At 55.0% G+C, this 16,683-nt stretch overlaps 7 protein-coding genes across 7 annotated transcripts; 6 read left to right on the top strand and 1 right to left on the bottom strand.

The window, feature by feature from the left end:
* Positions 1-1,861: 1,861 nt before the first annotated feature.
* BU26DRAFT_505864 (uncharacterized protein) lies at positions 1,862-2,761 on the top strand (the record flags this gene model as incomplete). Its single annotated transcript, XM_033826876.1, has 2 exons — positions 1,862-2,390; positions 2,445-2,761. The coding sequence occupies 2 exons, from the start codon at positions 1,862-1,864 to the stop codon at positions 2,759-2,761; spliced, it is 846 nt and encodes a 281-aa protein (XP_033683113.1).
* A 1,219-nt stretch (positions 2,762-3,980) lies between these two features.
* Positions 3,981-4,823, top strand: BU26DRAFT_505863 (uncharacterized protein; the record flags this gene model as incomplete). Its single annotated transcript, XM_033826875.1, has 2 exons — positions 3,981-4,448; positions 4,560-4,823. 2 exons carry the CDS (start codon positions 3,981-3,983, stop codon positions 4,821-4,823), a joined length of 732 nt encoding a protein of 243 aa, XP_033683112.1.
* A 2,163-nt stretch (positions 4,824-6,986) lies between these two features.
* On the top strand, positions 6,987-9,323 carry BU26DRAFT_519848 (uncharacterized protein). Its single transcript, XM_033829162.1, has 4 exons — positions 6,987-7,058; positions 7,113-7,602; positions 7,680-7,846; positions 7,904-9,323. Exons 2-4 carry the CDS (start codon positions 7,202-7,204, stop codon positions 9,037-9,039), a joined length of 1,704 nt encoding a protein of 567 aa, XP_033683111.1. The 5' UTR covers positions 6,987-7,058; positions 7,113-7,201; the 3' UTR covers positions 9,040-9,323.
* Positions 9,324-9,444: 121 nt separating this feature from the next.
* Positions 9,445-10,768, top strand: BU26DRAFT_551487 (uncharacterized protein). Its single transcript, XM_033832105.1, has 3 exons — positions 9,445-9,926; positions 9,979-10,370; positions 10,423-10,768. The coding sequence occupies exons 1-3, from the start codon at positions 9,498-9,500 to the stop codon at positions 10,664-10,666; spliced, it is 1,065 nt and encodes a 354-aa protein (XP_033683110.1). The 5' UTR covers positions 9,445-9,497; the 3' UTR covers positions 10,667-10,768.
* Positions 10,769-11,601: 833 nt separating this feature from the next.
* BU26DRAFT_565520 (uncharacterized protein) lies at positions 11,602-13,599 on the top strand (the record flags this gene model as incomplete). The annotated part of the gene is made up of 2 exons (XM_033833407.1): positions 11,602-11,821; positions 11,897-13,599. 2 exons carry the CDS (start codon positions 11,602-11,604, stop codon positions 13,597-13,599), a joined length of 1,923 nt encoding a protein of 640 aa, XP_033683109.1.
* An 88-nt stretch (positions 13,600-13,687) lies between these two features.
* Positions 13,688-14,937, bottom strand: BU26DRAFT_531527 (NAD(P)-binding protein; the record flags this gene model as incomplete). The annotated part of the gene is made up of 4 exons (XM_033831035.1): positions 13,688-14,310; positions 14,376-14,553; positions 14,607-14,855; positions 14,908-14,937. The coding sequence occupies 4 exons, from the start codon at positions 14,935-14,937 to the stop codon at positions 13,688-13,690; spliced, it is 1,080 nt and encodes a 359-aa protein (XP_033683108.1).
* Positions 14,938-15,256: 319 nt separating this feature from the next.
* Positions 15,257-16,681, top strand: BU26DRAFT_605624 (FAD/NAD(P)-binding domain-containing protein; the record flags this gene model as incomplete). Its single annotated transcript, XM_033835607.1, has 2 exons — positions 15,257-15,319; positions 15,407-16,681. The coding sequence occupies 2 exons, from the start codon at positions 15,257-15,259 to the stop codon at positions 16,679-16,681; spliced, it is 1,338 nt and encodes a 445-aa protein (XP_033683107.1).
* Positions 16,682-16,683: the final 2 nt, after the last annotated feature.

Genomic DNA, 16,683 nt, shown 5'->3' with positions numbered 1-16,683 from the left:
CGGGCATCCTTTCGACAGGCTTCAAGTGAAAATATTCGCACTTCCGAACATGTCGATCCAGGACAGAATATCCTTCAAGTCGTCTGCCATTTCAAAAGGGTCAACGAGAGTTCAGTGGGAAGGGGCAAAGGGGGATTCGAGCGGGGTAGATGGGATGCCTGACGCGACCTACAGCACAATTTCTCGAGCTGGTCCTTAGACATGAAGACCATATTTCCAACAAGTATCGCGTGTCCCAGGAGTAAGAATGTAGTATTGCTTCAGAGACGCATGTCCTCAGGACTGAAACCATCGCGCTTCCCCGCATACATATACGTCGACAAGACATCAAGCAGCACCGCGATCCTCATTCGAGCAAACTTTTCCTCCCAGCACCATCCCATGATGCACCAACCATGCCAAGCAGCTGCCAAAACCAGCCATCCCAAACGGCGGCTCAAGGAAGCACTGCAGAAAGCGTTCTAGAACCAATCGCTACACGTGCCGGGTTGGCGGCTCCCGCGGCTGAGCAGCGCACGAGGCTGAAGATGTCATCGCCGACTACGCAGGGCTCAGGAGCTTCGCCGCTTACTGTGGGGTAGATGCTGGAGCCGCATGTCGTGCGTTGAGCTGATGAGCAGAGGAAGGGCCCGCTGCGAGATCTTCTGTTCGGATCGCTCCGATGATCGCAGTGCAACGCTGGCGGAGTCGATTTTGATGCGTGGTGCGTGCCCAGGTGCGGTTTCAGGAAAATATGGGCTAGGGAGGAAGCCTTACTGCTTTGGGAAAGGCGGGCCTGGGGTTGACCGCCAATCTCCTCGACCACAGCTCCTCCACCAACATTCACGCCGCGACGAAATGTGTAGCGCAAAAGAGCGAGACATTCGCCGTCCTTCGTCATTTCGCAGCTCGTGGAAGCTTAATGCGGCTCTTTGAACACAAGCATCGCGGACCGGCGTCGTACGCACCGTTCCGAGCTGCCCTCTTTCAGCGCCCCTGGTACCCGTCAATCCAAGCGGACTCGTGGCATAGGCACGCCAGCTCGAGTAAAGTTGCAGGAGGCTATTCCTGGATGACTTGCACGGCCACAGTTGGACGCGACCGCTGTCACCGCCGTTGCGGTGTCTCCGCATGCAAGAGGCTGAACGCTGCCAAGAGGGTCATACGATGTCGGCTTTTGCAAGGGCAGGGGTCGGACAGCATCGCTAGAAAACTGATCGGACAAATTCTCTGTTTGCTACCCGCAAAGTCGTCTCGCATCAAAGGGGGAGTCCCAGGAATAGGTTGCCAATGCTAATGTCCATCCAGAAATGGAGGTCGAGACGGGATCAACCGATACGGCCTTTCCTTCGACACTTCGGATAACCGTTGCAGGGAAGCCATTAACAGCCGCTGCACGCCAAGGCACGTGGCTGCCCCGTCCAAAGCTGAAGGGCACGAGCTTTCTCACTGTAATGCCCCTCTTGAGTTACCTAAGCGCACTCTACAGAGCCTTCTCATTTCTTTGGTCGGCGAGCTGCTTCATGCGGGGCATGCGTTCCTGAATCACAGACTCTCCCACACCGCGTTTGCGACGTAGTGGCCTGTACCTGAGGCTAGCGGTGACAGCTGCTGCGATGTGGCTGCGCTGTACGGCGCTGGCGAGATGTAACTGAGAGGTGACATCGAGACAGGTACCTTGGAGGTTGTGAAGACTGCTAGTGGACTTCTAGTATAAAAAGGAGGATGGCCGTCGACATTGAACTCATCATCACAACAGCAACACAATCAACAGCATCGCAAGCCTTTCCATCTCTTCTTTCCTGTTTCCTCTTTCGGGTTTTCCTTCGCTTCTAGCATATCCACTTTCGCTTCTTGTCCAACAACCAAGTTCAAGTTCAAGATGAAGTTCACTACCTCCACCCTCCTCTCCACCTCCGCCATTCTGGCCACCTCCGCCGCCTTGACCCCTACATCAGGCACATCCTACCGCCTCGTGATTAACTCCACGAATCCCGCCATCAGTGGCAGCTCCCTCGCACTGAAGGACGACCCGACAGCAAACACCTCTCCAAACGCGCTTGGGTCCTGGTCCACCGGCGAGCCCCGCGAAGAGTACACATTCACCTTTTCGCCCAATCCCGATAACGACAAGTTGTATGAGCTCAAAGGCGCAGTGAGGCAGACGCACCTGATCCTCACCGGAAATGATGCCGCCATGCCCCTTTACGACGTGGCCATCGGCGCAGACCCGACGCCAGCAGGCGACGACAAGCTGTTCACGAACAACTTCATGATCTACAACGACAACGAGCTCCTGCATGCCCAGCGATGGGGCGTCACCCACAACGCTAGCGATATGGTTGGATCTGGTACCTGGCGCGCGTGCAAGAACAATACCGAGTACGATTATCTCGTGCTGTGGTACGACGGTAAGCTATCCTATTCACCGCGCACATTCGCACCCGAAAGCTGACCTTGATTAGGCCTATCTGCTCTGCAGGATTATTACGAGGGCTGCGAGACCGTCTTGCTTAACATCGAGGAGGTTGGATCTAGCGGTGCTTCCATCACTGGCGTCCCGGCTCCTACTGCCACTGGCAGCGGTGGTTTCATCACCGGAGTCCCGGCGCCCACTGGCACCAACACTGGCTTCATCACCGGAGTTTCCGCGCCGACAGGCAATTCGAGCGGCACCGGCGCGAGGCCGACGCCTACTTCTTTCGAGGGTGCTGCACCCCAGCTTGGGATGGCGAGCGCACTGATCAGCTTTGTTTTCGGTGCCGCCGCTTTCATGCTCTAATGGTTGTGAGCTACGCCGGCGCCATTCGCTCAGCGCAGTGAAGGAGTGTGAACTGTACTCTTGGGTTGTTGGAACCTTCTTGCTCTTTTCGTCGCTCGTTCGTCATCTTCTCAGCATTGCAATAATTCACGGTGGGCTAGAGGGTTGTAGATAGTATTTGGGATTGTATATAGCATCTTCGGCGTTTAGCATTTGCATCATCTAATGATCAAGACATTCGTTTTTAGGTTGGTTCATGTGGCGGTAGTGCTTTCCCTGGTGAAGTTACGACGCCCTTTGTCCGACCCTTTTCTCTCTGGGCAATGATCCAGGTACGCACTCCCTCCTTGCCCTCGTCTCTCTCGGGCATGCACGCTCTACACGCTATAACTCCATCGCTCACTGATCTCGAAAACGCTATTTGGGCTGCCGTAGATTTCTCGCCTCCAAAAGGTGTTTCTACAGGACCGCCATTTTTCCATGACCTCGGGCTACCTTGTCTCCTCAACCGGCGATTTTCGTCCGCACATTCGACTTCCCCTCCATCCATAACTTCCTCGACGCCGTGCATGTCGTATCCATGCACAAGCAATAAGAACGGTTGATGTCAATGTACGTCTAAGTGGGTTACCCCAGATTTGCGGGCGCGGCGGTAATACGCTTAAATTGACGTCGAAGTAGGCAGCGAACACGAGATCAGGCAGCATATAGGCGGACGCACTAATCCTCCAGATTACCTTCCCTATTCCAGCGGCGCAAGTGTTCCGAGTAACGAGCTCTCGCGCGAGAGAAAAGCTGTGTAACGTGGGCTGGCGGATGGCTTGCCGTTGAGCAAGCATGATCGACGGCTCGGAGCTGAAGGATTCTCCTTTCGAGAGTTCATCTGTGCTACCTATTAGGCTCCGCATCTTCCATATTGCGTAGATATAGAAGACGTTTTCGTTTGTCAATCGCGCAGCTGGGTACAATGGATAATGCGAGCTTAGAGTGGCATCCACGATCGAACGGGCTGAACTCTGTGGGGTAAACCGCTTATTGAATGCCTGCACAATGGTCCCTGAGATTGCTCCTCTATTGCAATGGGGCGCCTATTGCAAAAGAGCCCACTCAGCGCACTCTACGGCATCACAACTGACCCAGCGGAAATACCATATAATGAGCCAGATTCCGCTCTCGACATGAAAAGCCCACGACTCCACGAGCGTCCTTCCTACGTCCTCGACCGTCTTCACTTCCCACCATGAAGTTGCCCCTCACATCCTCCCTCGCCCTCTTATCCACCGCCTCCGCACTCCCAACCCCCGACGCCACTGCAGACCCCCTCCGCATCCTCCCCTCCTGCTGGACCTTCGCCATCACCGCGCTCTCAGGTCCCGGCTGCCCAGACATGCACCCCGCGCCCATAGGCTACAACACGCGCCTCACCTACGGCATGAACACAGTCGACGGCTCCGAGATATACTACTGGCACGTCGCGTACCCGTACCTGCGCGCCCGCGTCGGCGCAGACGAGTCGGACGCGCACACGTGGTGCGAGACGACGCTGCAGTACACGGAGCTGGACGGGTGCCTGGATACGGCGAAGCCGGCGGCGGAGTACCGGCTCAGGCTGCATAAGAATGGGACGAGGATGCTGGCGGCGTATGAGTTGGAGAGGGGGGTTCGTGTGGAGTGGAGGTTTACTTATTTCCCTGGGGAGGAGGGGGAGGTGAGTGGGATGGCGAGTTTTTGTTCTATACGGAGTGGGCGGATACTCGCTTCCTGTCTCTTCTTGCTTGCTTGTAGTCATGCATCTAACGCTAACGCCCCTCTTCATTAGTTCGTCGATACTATCGCCGTCAGCGGTCCACGCAACACAACGTACTCGGACGATAACTCCGTCATGCCAGCGGACTCTAAGCGCGTGGCGATGCCGAAGTGCGGGACGGGGATTATCAAGTATAGGACTGATCTGTACGTCGCTGCGGAGGAGGAGGGTGCGACGGGAACGGTGGCGAGCGAGAGCCATGAGATCGATGGGAAGATGGACTACTACGGTGCGCAGCAGGGCTTTAGTTATGATTGGGAGAAGTGCTCTAGCTAGTAGAGGGGATGGATGCTGGGTCTAGGCAGAAGCCATGATTGATGGGCGTTGAGAATAGTAAGGTTGCGCGAAGAATGCCCGGTAGAGTGTTTAGTTTTTGGATTATATATCTCTCGTATTTGAGTGCGACATAGCTTCTTCATGCAAACCCCAAGTCCGACGTCTAACACGAAAACCGCTTGCTTACACTTACCTCCAACCAGAAACAAAAAATCATCGCGACCCTTGAAAACACCGCAATAACCAGCGTCCTATCTTCTCCAAAAAGTCATCAACGCCCAAACAATCCTCGCATCATCCATATTCATACCCAACGAAACCCAATACTCTTTACACCCCATCATCCCATACAAGTATAACACATATAACCTCCGTCCATCTCTTCTTACTTATAACCCGCCGCTCTTTCTTTCCCCAACATCTTACACGCTCATGAATCTTGCGCCACTATAGGCCCAACGCGCCAATAGCTAAGGGAATAAATGCCTTTCCGCAAGTAAAGGAATACACACGTCGAATACCGAAGCGAAGCGAGCCGAAGGAAGGGTGAATGTAAAAGTGAAAGCCGGAGCGAAGCGAAGCGAAGCAAAGCGACAAGAGGCGATCAGCAGCTAGAAACAGGGAGGGATTATTACCCTGGAGTGGAATGGCGAATGGAATGGCGAAACAATAAAAGAACCGTGAAGGATGCGATACCAGCGGGGCGGAACGGAGCAGAAGAGAACTGTGTGGTGTATGTAGTGCTGGGTAGGCCGTGTCGTAGCAGGGGAAGGGAGGGATTTAGGTTAGGTCGATTTAGGTTAGGTCGAGTTAGGTGGGGTCGGTCCCGTGCAGTTAGCAAGCCAAGCCATTGGGGTAAGTACCTAGGTAGGTATGTAGGTAGGCCGTAAGGCGATGCGATGCGATGCGATGCCAGCTAGGGTAGGTATAGGTTCATGCCGAGTGAGTCCTGGTGGGAAATAAGGGAGTGGTGGGTAGGTAGGGAGCTGTTGCTGTTTCCAACCGTTTCGCGGCAGTGAAAGAATGGAAGGAGATCGCGATTCGCGAAGAGGATCTGTGCAAGGAGGGATATGCAGCCCGTGGGTATAATAGCTTAGTGAGATCGTCTCTTTCGGTTGCGCAAAAGAATGTAAGGTATGGTCCGTCTGGTTTCGTCGTCCGTTCCGTCTATCTGGGTAGGTAGGGTAAAAGGAGGGACTGGAATGGAACGCCGGCGCCGAAGGAAGCCTAGGAATTTTTGTCGAGCGATCGAGTCGCGCACGAGGAGGGGGAATCGGATCTCCAGAGTCTGCATGGAAAGCGGGCGGATGGCGCTGCCTTGATATGTAGTGCGAGCGGGGGCGAGGAAAATGGAGCGCGTGATCGCTTTAGGTCTCGCGATGTGCGCGTGACGAACTCTCGCCCCGCTCTCGTGATGAAAAGCATCGCGATAGGTTTCGCTTGATGCGCCAGTAGAGTTCAGCTTTGCGTCGTAACGTGAGACGACAGGATCCATGGATGTCTCTCCACGAGAAGAGTGGACGAGCTTGAGGATAGGTTGAAGCTAAGCCCGATATGGATAGCGAGAGCAGACGAACCAAACGCGAGACCTCCCCATTTAGCAGCGTATTAAGTGGAAGAGATGCAGGCTGGAGTGGCCTAGAATTATACCACGGTAAAAGCCGCGATAAGTGCTGGCTAATCGCGAAGCTAGGAAGAGTCATAGGCGGAGAACGGAGAGCTAGCCAATTCGTATCCGCCAACTACGCAGATTCAGTACCGCTGTACTAAAATATACGTGAGTCCAAACGCCCAATCGCTCACAGCACCGCGAAGTCATGCGCGACGATAATTTCTAAAGCTTTCCACGCATTGCTAGCTTTATGCAGCCATTTATCGATTTTCATGTATGTGAAACATATTGTAGCACTATAGCGCCCAGTACGGGATAGAATAAGTGGGGAAATAGAAGGCATTGCCTATAAGCATGCAGGGTGAGATAACGAGAAGTGTTTAATTGGATGGCTTGAGAGGCAGGCCAAGGCTGCTGCCTGGAGTGGAAGCGGGGGTTGCTGAAGAGCGAGAACTCGCTGTTACGAAAACTCGCTGTTGCGGAAACTATAAATTTCACGCACTTTGCTTGCCTCTTTCCCGTCACTAATACACCAGGAAAATGCTTTGCCACTGAAGTCAACGCGAAAGGAATGCGTATTGCGCTTCGCGCATCCCCTTTTGCGTCTTCACGCAGTCGCACAGGTACGTTGTCCCGTCCAATGCAAGTCCACACCTCGTTGCTCACTCAGAGTGCAGCTCATCGCTTCTCAGCAGCTTATCTGCATGAAGCTCTGGCGTCCTTCAGGCCTCCCGCGAAGCACGCCGGGCTATCACGCACCTAAAGCATGCATAGAGCAGTAGAGGACACTCTGAGTGAGGAGTGGTGTGGCGGTGGGCATGTGGGATGGAGTGCACCATCAAAGCTAGCCGGCAACGATGGGAATGCACGTCAGCCACCTATAATACATACACTCAATGTTCAACCTACTCAAACACAAACACAAATCCAACTTCAAACTCAAACTATACCACAGCACGAGCAGGCCTCGCGCCCCAACCTTCGCAAGCGAACAAGCGACACAAACTCCAATAACGGTCGGAAACGGCCGCGGACTGGGCTGGAACCTGGCGCCGCCGTCGACGACCGGCCAAGAGTAGCATGTCCCTTCTACTTGAAGGATCCGACTGCGTATTCGCAGCAAGCCGCCTGCCATGGAAAAGGCTTTGCTGAGCCTGGGAAGCTCAAGTACGTTCTTCCGTTTCGTAGCTTCATTTCCCAAGCTATCGTAGTTCACATACGAAGTCAAAGCTAACAGTGACCAGGGACCACCTCAAAGCCAAACCGCACTCCCTCTCCAAAGACACACTCGCGAAGCTCAAATTCAAATCCGCCGAATTCAAAAGCCTCGGAACCATAGATGCCAAATGGAAGCGCGTCTTCCACATCCTCTTCCCTACCGTCCCCAAAGACCGCATCCCCTGCCCGCTCAGTAAGAATGCGAAATCCCCGCGTGAACTACATTGGAACAAGCTGATCACCAGTGCAGTAAAACACGATCGGGAGCTGCCGCCGCTGAACGCGCAAGAAGATCTGCAGAAGCTGTGCGCAGCGCTCAAACGCCAGGTCTTCGACCGCTTTAGCGTCGATCTTGCGGTCCACGTGCCGGACCTCTGGAACGAGTTCGAGCCCTTGTTCGATGCGGCGGTGGAGGGCGCGCAGGGAAAGGAAAACCCGCCGACTCCTGAGAGCTCAGATGCTGTCCCGGTGCAGAACGAGAGTGCGATGCTTCGGAGCCTGGAATGGGTTCAAGATCTGCCCAGTTCTCCACCGGGTCTACAGATACTTCACGGCTTTTCGACCACTCTCGATCAGCCCCAACAGAGTTCCTTTCGCCCTGGACACACGGCTTATGGAGCGCACGTCGCTAACGGCATCAGCGAAATAGGACCACTTTCTCAGTCTCACTTTCCCGTAGACTACGGTTCCTCATATTGCGCCACGTACTACGGAGACTGCATCCCACTCCACAGTTTGCCCAACCCCAGCGAAGACGCGCCCGTATCCCAAGAATCCCGCCGCCCTTCCTCCATGGACTACGAACCCACGGACCAGTCCTCCGAGCATTCTTCCCAAGACGCTACATCCCCGTGCCAGACAACCTTGATAAAAGCCGAGCCCGAAGACACGTCGCCCCCAGTCGGGTATGAGTTTTGGCGTAACCGCGAGCTCATGAATGATTGCCGTTGGCACAGGCACATCACCAGGGATGCTAAACCCGTCATCCGCCAGGACTCTTCCAACGCCGCTGGCAGGCGTGCTTCCGGGCAACACGGCAAGGGGATCGTTTGTCGAGTGGACCATGCTGAGAATCGGCTCTGTATGCCTAAGATCGAGGATGACTCCTCGTCCTGCTCCTCACCTTCGTTCGCTGCAAATGAGAACGAGAACCACAACCACGCCGGACAGACGGAAACCTACGACTCATCTATAGCCTCCGCTGGATCAAGTGCGTCTCCATCCCTCTCTTCCTCCTGGGACGAAGAATGCATCGACTACAACGACTCCTCATCCCTACAGATCAGCGACGAGAAGCAAGCGGTAGAAGTGTTTAGTTCCGAAGCAGTGGCAGACGCTATGCCGCGAAATGTGCAGTCTTTTCCTTTTCGGCGCGATACCCTTTAAACCCCGCCTTAGAATACCTAGGTAGGGTATTCTTTTTCTCTAATTTCGGGACACCTTTCTAGTAGAAGGTTCTGTACTAGGCTTTTATTTACGTAAGGACTTTCTATTTTAGGAGTATATAGAGAGGCGTATATATAGAAGTAGTTTTCTTTCACGTGTTTATAGCAGAATGCTTACGTAAACTTCGTATTATGCTTTTTTAGTATCTCGCACTAAGAACTAGTAGATAAACTACCTATTAGCTACTGGTATTAACGGTATTACGAATACACAACTCTTATCTAGGTAATAAAGCTAGAAGTAAATTACACGACTGATGATTGCCGCCTCAGCTAACGCTGCTGCCTAGCTGTTGTTTGCATTATATATCGGCCTGCTCTACTTGTAATAGAGGAACAACCTAACACTTTCGCCCCTTGTCCTTTCTGGTCTTAACATAATGTTTTTGTCTTTCAAAAATGTCAACAGCTCCGGTAGACCCTCCATCACTCCCGGAGCGGGCCCGTGTTCGGTCTTCTGAGAGATCCGTGCTGGAAGCAACTGGGTTCCAACCTACTCCGAACACAAGTGGGAAATACCCCAAGAAGAGAAGACGACCACGAATCATGCATGACATTGCGCAAAAGCCGTCGGGCTCGCCTGCAGATCTTTTCTTTTCGCATTTTCAAAGGGAAGCGGAGAGGCAAGATGGCGCCAGTTGCGTATTCTTGTTGTGGAGCTCCAAAGATTCTGAAATGGCTACGACTTGGGCTGTGGACGTTCCAACCACCAACTTGGAAAATGAAGAGGAGATTTTTCAAAAACTGGCAGCGCGATACGCTGCCGAACGAGGTTTTTGGCGACGCCATCTTTACTTTCGAGACTTTGCCCGGCTCAGACCGGTCGTTGTATGTTCCAATTATCCCATATTGCACTCGTACATACTGATATTTAGTCAAGTTCCGATTTGTCCATCAGCGCTCAGAGAGATTCTCAGTCTTTATGGAGCCGTTAGACCTGTCCAAATTACGCGAACTCTACTCCGCACGACAGGCAGAAGCGGAGAAAGTCATTCACTCTATTACGGATCTTAATTCGGATGATTTTCCGGACTATTGCTATCTCGAATACTCGGGAAAGTACAACCATGATAATTACAATTGCCCGATTAACTCACTTACGGCTTCTATCGATTCAGTCTGTCCCTTTGAGGAGTGGGATGTGTGCAATAAACAACTGCGTTGGATTCAAACTATGCCTTTCCTGTCCTGCTACTTCCGCAATCCAGCTGGTGCCCGCTCTCAAAACATTCTGAACAGCATTAATGGCCATGGTTATATCCACGACTATAAGTAAGTCCCACTAAACAAGACTTAAGAATGAAATAATAATAGTGTCCTCCAGGACCATTAGACTACCATTCCATGGCCCTCAGCAACAGGTAAGAGGATTGGAACTAGACGGTCTCTACGTCGAGATGGACTGGAAAGTCAGCAAGCGCCTCTGTGTCTTTTTACTTCTCTTTGTTCTAGTTGTACTCTCGGGCAAATTCATTTGGGGTAGTTGGGAAATAGTGTTTGGCGCTGGAAGCTTCTTTATTGCTCTGCCAGTGTTAACGTTGACGGTGCTCAGTTACTGCGAAGTATGAAAGATGGCCAAAGTGGCCGAGTATAGACTGCGATGTTCTTTTCAATAGTTTGGGCATTGGGTTGAGCTAGCCAGTATCACAAGCGACAAAGTATCATCTATGCTTTCCCGTAGACTGCGATATAAAGATTCTAAAAGTGTTCAGCATAATTATACCCCGTAACGTGATGACAAAGTAATCCCCAACTGCATTAAGCTGATCAACCAGCTTATGCTACACATTCGACTAAATGCCAATCTGCACCCATGCCTCTTCCTCAGCTATACTGACCTTGACCTCAACGGATATCATGATGGGATACCGGCAGTGCAGGGGAAAGAGCGATTGATTGGCCGTGCGAAGATTATTGGGCTGATTTCTCAGCCATTCGGAAAGAGAGTCGTTGGAGACAGATTGCGGGATGAGGTGACAACGAAGTCGACGAGTCGGGATTCAGAGAAGGGGTCACCGGTTTAAGGTAGGAATTCTTTCATAGGGAGGGCGTGGGATCTAAAGGTTAGCAACTGTTGGTTATCAAGTCTCATCTTTCTAGGTTTTTCCACTGCTTATGCCAACGCTACGTCAGCAATAATGATGGCATCGACAGCGCGACTCCGCAGGCCTGGTAATAAGCCGCTAACGGCTGATCGGCGGCTAAGCATTATCGTACTCGAATACGGGAATACGACGCTGCCCTATTACGGGCTAGTGGAGGGGATTACTATATGAGAACACCCACGAACCTTGCATTCGGACTTAGTTTGTACATCGACGGATCACAATTTTTCCTGTGATGGGGAAGAGCCGAGGAGAGATCAAGCCTGCCTAGGCAAACGTACATGTATAGAAAGACAGCGCTGGCGGTTCTTCAGGATGGACGTCCCCACCACTGGATCTAGGAATTTCTGGAGACAAATCCACAACTACTCCTCTGGGACTGGGTTTCTATTTTCGCCATGGCCCTCTTGAACTTCGTTTCCGCAGCTACCGCCGTTGTGCTCCTAGCAGTGGGTACTGATGACCTTGCACTCTCTTCATCCCTGCGAGCCGCAATTGGAGACTTCAAGCCCCCTCCGGAACCAGAACCCATCGCAATCACCGAGCTCCCGCTTCCACCAGTATCTCCTAGCGCCGCAGAAGGCTCTTGCAGTATCACCGTCAACCCTGCTGGAACTGGTACGTCCGTTCCCTCCCGGTACTTTTACAATTCAAGTTTTGTACTGTACTGACATGTTTCGCTGGCGCGTCCAGGTTGTATCGTCCAGCAAGGAGGATTAATCCAGGGAGGAAGTTTCCTCCCCGACAACAAGCACGTCACAGCCACCGTCAACTTCACCGGCGCGCCCGCGGCACCGGATCCCGCGAGCGTCTACGTAGGAGAGCAAATAATTATCGTCAAAACCGAAGAGAATGTATCCTTTCCGAACGGCGATGCATGGAAATGCATCACGTGCGGCATCCCGGAAGCCAACGACCACGGGCGCCTTATGCCCCTGGACTACCCGCAGGCTTTCCACGACGGGAAACGCGTGCTGGTCGGGTCGAATGTTGTGGATTGCGGCGACGCGGAATTGGCCACTGATGAATGCACGCCTGAGAAAACGCATATCTACCCGATTCGGTGGAATACCTCGCCTGATGGATCGGGGCCTGGCGGCGCAATTCGAGAGCAGCGCTTGCACCCCGATAACCTGCACCTCGGATGGAGTTCGTTCGGCCTGCAAGCCGGGCGGCTCACACAGTACGCATACTTCGGCCGGCTTTCCTTCAATCCCTCGCCGACGAGGAGCGAACCGCTCGCTCCGCGCTTCGACCTCGTGAACATTACCACGCTGCACAGCGAGGCAGCAGAGCAGCAGCCCTGGCTCGTCGACAACCAAGAGGACCAGCACGAACTCCGCCGCAACCCGCACGCGATCCAAGTCGGCGAGCTCCGCGGCTTCAGCGGCACCGGGAACGAGGCGACCTACATCGGCTTCCCGGCGGAGTCCTCCAACATCGACGTCTTCGCCGTCGACCTCGCCTCGGGCGCAGTCCGCAGAATAACCCAGCACCCCGAGTACTGCGACCCGCTGGACATCTCGCCGGACGACCAATGGACCGTCGTCATGGACACGCGCGGCAGCGGCCGCCAGATGTTCATGGCCGGCATGCGGCACGTCCCCCCGGTGACGGACCTGCTCACCAGCACCGTCGCGTCGTCGACACGCAACAACGGCGCCCGCCGCTTCTTCCAGCCGTACCTGCTGGACCGCGACGGCGACCGCGGGATGTACTTCGGCCAGCGGCTCAACGCGCAGGGCGACGCGAACTGGAATGGGCGCGCGGATCCGAAGTGGTCGCCTGACGGCACGAGCATCGTGTACTGGCAGGCGCTTGTCGTCGCGCCCGCGTGTGGTGGGGAAAACCCGCTGCCGTGTCCCAACTCGACGGAGCCGGGCGGCCGCACCGAGCGCTTGATGCTGGCCAGGCTCACGGCGCGCACGCCGCTGCCGCTGCCGGTCGAGCCCGTCGCCCCCGTCTCTGACGACGTGCCCTGGGGGACGAAGTACGAGCCCGGAAGCGCCCTACCTACACGCCCCATGCCGCCGGCGGGCACGTACACGCTCCGAGGCGCCGTCTCCGGCTCGGCTGCTATCACCATCACCGACAACGCAAACGGCACGGCTATCGAATCCATCGCTGTTGCGTACGCTAACTACTCTGATGTTCCCTGGACGGTGCTCAACGGATGGGAGAATGTCACGGTGGCGTATCCGAGCGCGACGCTGAACGTGGTAGAGTGGTTTTCTGAACTGGTGCAAACGGGGACGGAGGGGTTGGTTACGAAGACGACGAGCGCTGAGGGGTTTCGATTAGAGATTGATGTTTTGGCTAATGTGTTTGAGGCGAGTGGGAGGTTGGAGACGAGTATTAATGGGACGGTGTATAGGCAGCCGGCGAACGGGACGTGACTTCGTCGAGACGTGTGGGGAATTCGGTCTTTTCTGTTTAATGGGAGATGAGACGGCGGTAATACCGAGGTACGCTGTACGTCGATGATTATGAGCTCTGTGATGCCTTCTCTGCTAGAGTCTTGTACCAATGCGCTACCTCTTTCACGCAGTCCGCCAGGGACCTAAACTTCCCTCCACCAAGCAACATCCTCTCCGTCAGCCTCGAATCAACGGAAAACGGCATGTTGATTGGCATTTTATCCCTGCCAACCTTGAACTCGCCACTTCCCACCTCCTGCGGAAACTCCTTCTCCACCGCATCACCCACCTCTCCCCACATCTCCGCGCCATTCTTTCCCATCTCAGTCAGCGCAGCTGCAATGAACCAGTCCGGAATCTCGCCCTCGGGGACCTTCTCTTCATCCAGTGCTTCTATGTGTACTCTAGCACAGTCCTCTACGTGCACAAAGCCAAACGCATAGCGTGGTTTCATGCCGTCAAAAAGCAGCGCTTTCGACATGCGGTCCATACGCTGGAGTGCTTCCGAGGCGGTGGTGACGAGCTCGGAGGGCCCGATGACAGTCCCTGGAATGACCTGTACAACTGAGAATGGGAGATTTTCGGATACTCGAAGAGACTTGAGGTGCGTCATGCAATACGCCTTCGCTCCCGAGTAGGCGTGGTGGGACGATGCTAGCGGCGGGCGGAAAGACGCGGATTGCGGGTGCACTGGGATGTTTTCTATGAACGTGTTCAGTAAACTCGTTGCGTCGATGAGAGTTTTAGGGTAGTACCGTCGATGACCCGATCCATCGCAGTGCCCAGCGTATCCCCATCCTCGGGACTCACAAGCGCAGCACCAGCCTGCGTAAACACAACCCTCCGGACTGTCCCCGCTTTCTCAGCAGCGGAAAGAATGTTCTCCATCGACTTGACAAACGGATGGTAGATGTCGTGGTCGGGATGATAGTCCTTTCAGCGTCAGCCTCCCACATCTACCCAGATTTCGGATACGCATCGCTTACAGGTTTCGGCCACACGCCTGCTATGTGCACGACATAGCGTGCTCCGTGGAGTGCGGAGTCGTATGCACCGTCTGCCGTGTTGTCGGGCACGACGGCGTATTCGACGCGGTCCGCGTGCCGCTGGATGGATGGCCCGGCTTTGAGAGTCGCGATGGCGTCTGAGCGGCGGACTATGCAGCGTACGCGGTATCCTGTGCGGAGGGCGTAGATGGCGGATGCGTAGCCTATGGTACCGTTTGCGCCTGTGATCTGAGGACTTGTTTAACTATGCGTTCTACGATTCTGAGGCTTGGAGTCGTACAGCGATCAGTCCGCGGTCTTCGGCCGCCATTGCTCCGGCGTATAATTTCTTGATGCCGAATTGGACCAGGTGCGGTTCGAGGCCATGTTGGAGGATATATGGATGCTCGGCAGTTAGAAGATAGGGCGTTACTAAGCTTACGTTGATGGATGGAAGGTGGAAGGGCGCGGTCTGTGGGGTTCTTTTCGGCTTAGCCCCTCTGTTCGCGATGCCGGCATGTGCGTCATTAATTCCGTCCTCCACCAGCCGACCCTTACCCCATCTTTATCATCCATGGAGCGTTCATCATTCGGAATGCTAGGCTATCTTCTCTGGCACCCAATTGATACCGGCTGACGGACCTTTTGCCATGTCTTCCAACGACGCGAATGGGTTCCCAGCTGGCGTCAGCAGGCAGCTCGACATCATCGTGGTATGGCTTAGTTGTCTTTATGAAGGCCCTCAGAACTAATAGTCCACACTTTGAACGCGCCTCGCACAAAGCTTACGCCAGCTATAGGTTGGAGGCTCCCTCGGCGGCCTCTGCACCGCCCTCGCCCTCAAATCGCTCCCCCAGCGCCATCGCATCACGATCCTCGAGCGCAACCCCACGCCGCTCCTCCACAATCAAGGCGCCGGCATCGTCGCAGGCGGCGACACCCTCTCCTTCTTCAAGCGCTACGATCGCTGCGACCGCCCCCTCGCCGTCTCCTCCCAGCGCCGGCAATACCTCAACAAAGATGGCGACATCGTGCACAGGAAGGACATAGTGCAGAACATGACGAGCTGGGACCTGGTCTACTACATGCTGCGCGCAAACGTCGACTACGTGGCGAGCCCGTACTGCAAAGCGCCCCCGCGCCGATCCAACGAAGGCGAGGTGCGGCATCTGCACGGGCACAAAGTGACGAACATCGAGGAGAAAGGCGATAAGGTGGAGGTATACTACACGACCACGGACGGCAGGGACGGCACCATGGAAGCAGACTTCCTCGTCGCCGCCGACGGCCCCAGCTCCACCATCCGCGCCCTCCTCTGCCCGGCCGTCCGCCGCACCTACGCCGGCTACTGCGCCCTGCGCGGCACCGTCCGCGAATCCAGCGTCTCGCCCGCCACCCGCGCCGCCTTCAGCGAGCGCTTCACCTTCTTCCACACCCGCGGCGTCCAGATCCTCGCCTACCTCATTCCCGGCGAAAACGGCACGCTTGCACCCGGCCAGCGCCTCATAAACTTCGTGTACTACACCAACTTTGCGTCGGACAGTCTGGACGAGCCAGAGCAGGACTTGAGGGAGCTGATGACGGACGTGGAAGGCGTGAGACACCGCATCACGATGCCGCCGGGGAAGACGGATCCCCGGGCCTGGGAGAAGCAGCGGGAGATCGCGGGGCAGCGCTTGCCACCGCAGTTTGCGGAGATTGTGCGGGGCACGGAGAAGCCGTTCGTGCAGGCTATCACGGACGTCATCTCGCCTACCAACGAATTCATGAGCGGGAAGGTTGTGCTGATTGGCGATGCGCTGGCAGGGTTTAGACCGCATACCGTGGCGAGCACGAGCCAGGCGGCCTTCGACGCGATGATCCTGGCGGATATGCTGGAGGGCAAGGTGAGCAGAGAGCAGTGGAAGAGGGAGACTATGGCGTATGCGCGGACGATTCAGCGGCGGGGCGTGGAGATGGGGAATAGAAGCCAGCACGAGGATTTGCCGCTCGAGGAGCATATTCGCGATCGGGATGTGGCGTCGAGACCGCGGGAGGAGGAGGTGTGGCCCGAGTGGGCCCTAGAAGGTCTGTAGAC

The sequence above is a fragment of the Trematosphaeria pertusa genome, assembly GCF_010094035.1.
Source record: "Trematosphaeria pertusa strain CBS 122368 unplaced genomic scaffold BU26scaffold_8, whole genome shotgun sequence".
NCBI lineage: Eukaryota > Fungi > Ascomycota > Dothideomycetes > Pleosporales > Trematosphaeriaceae > Trematosphaeria > Trematosphaeria pertusa.
The sequence above is the reverse complement of the archived record's forward strand: the minus strand, read 5'-3'. Positions and strand labels throughout refer to the sequence as shown.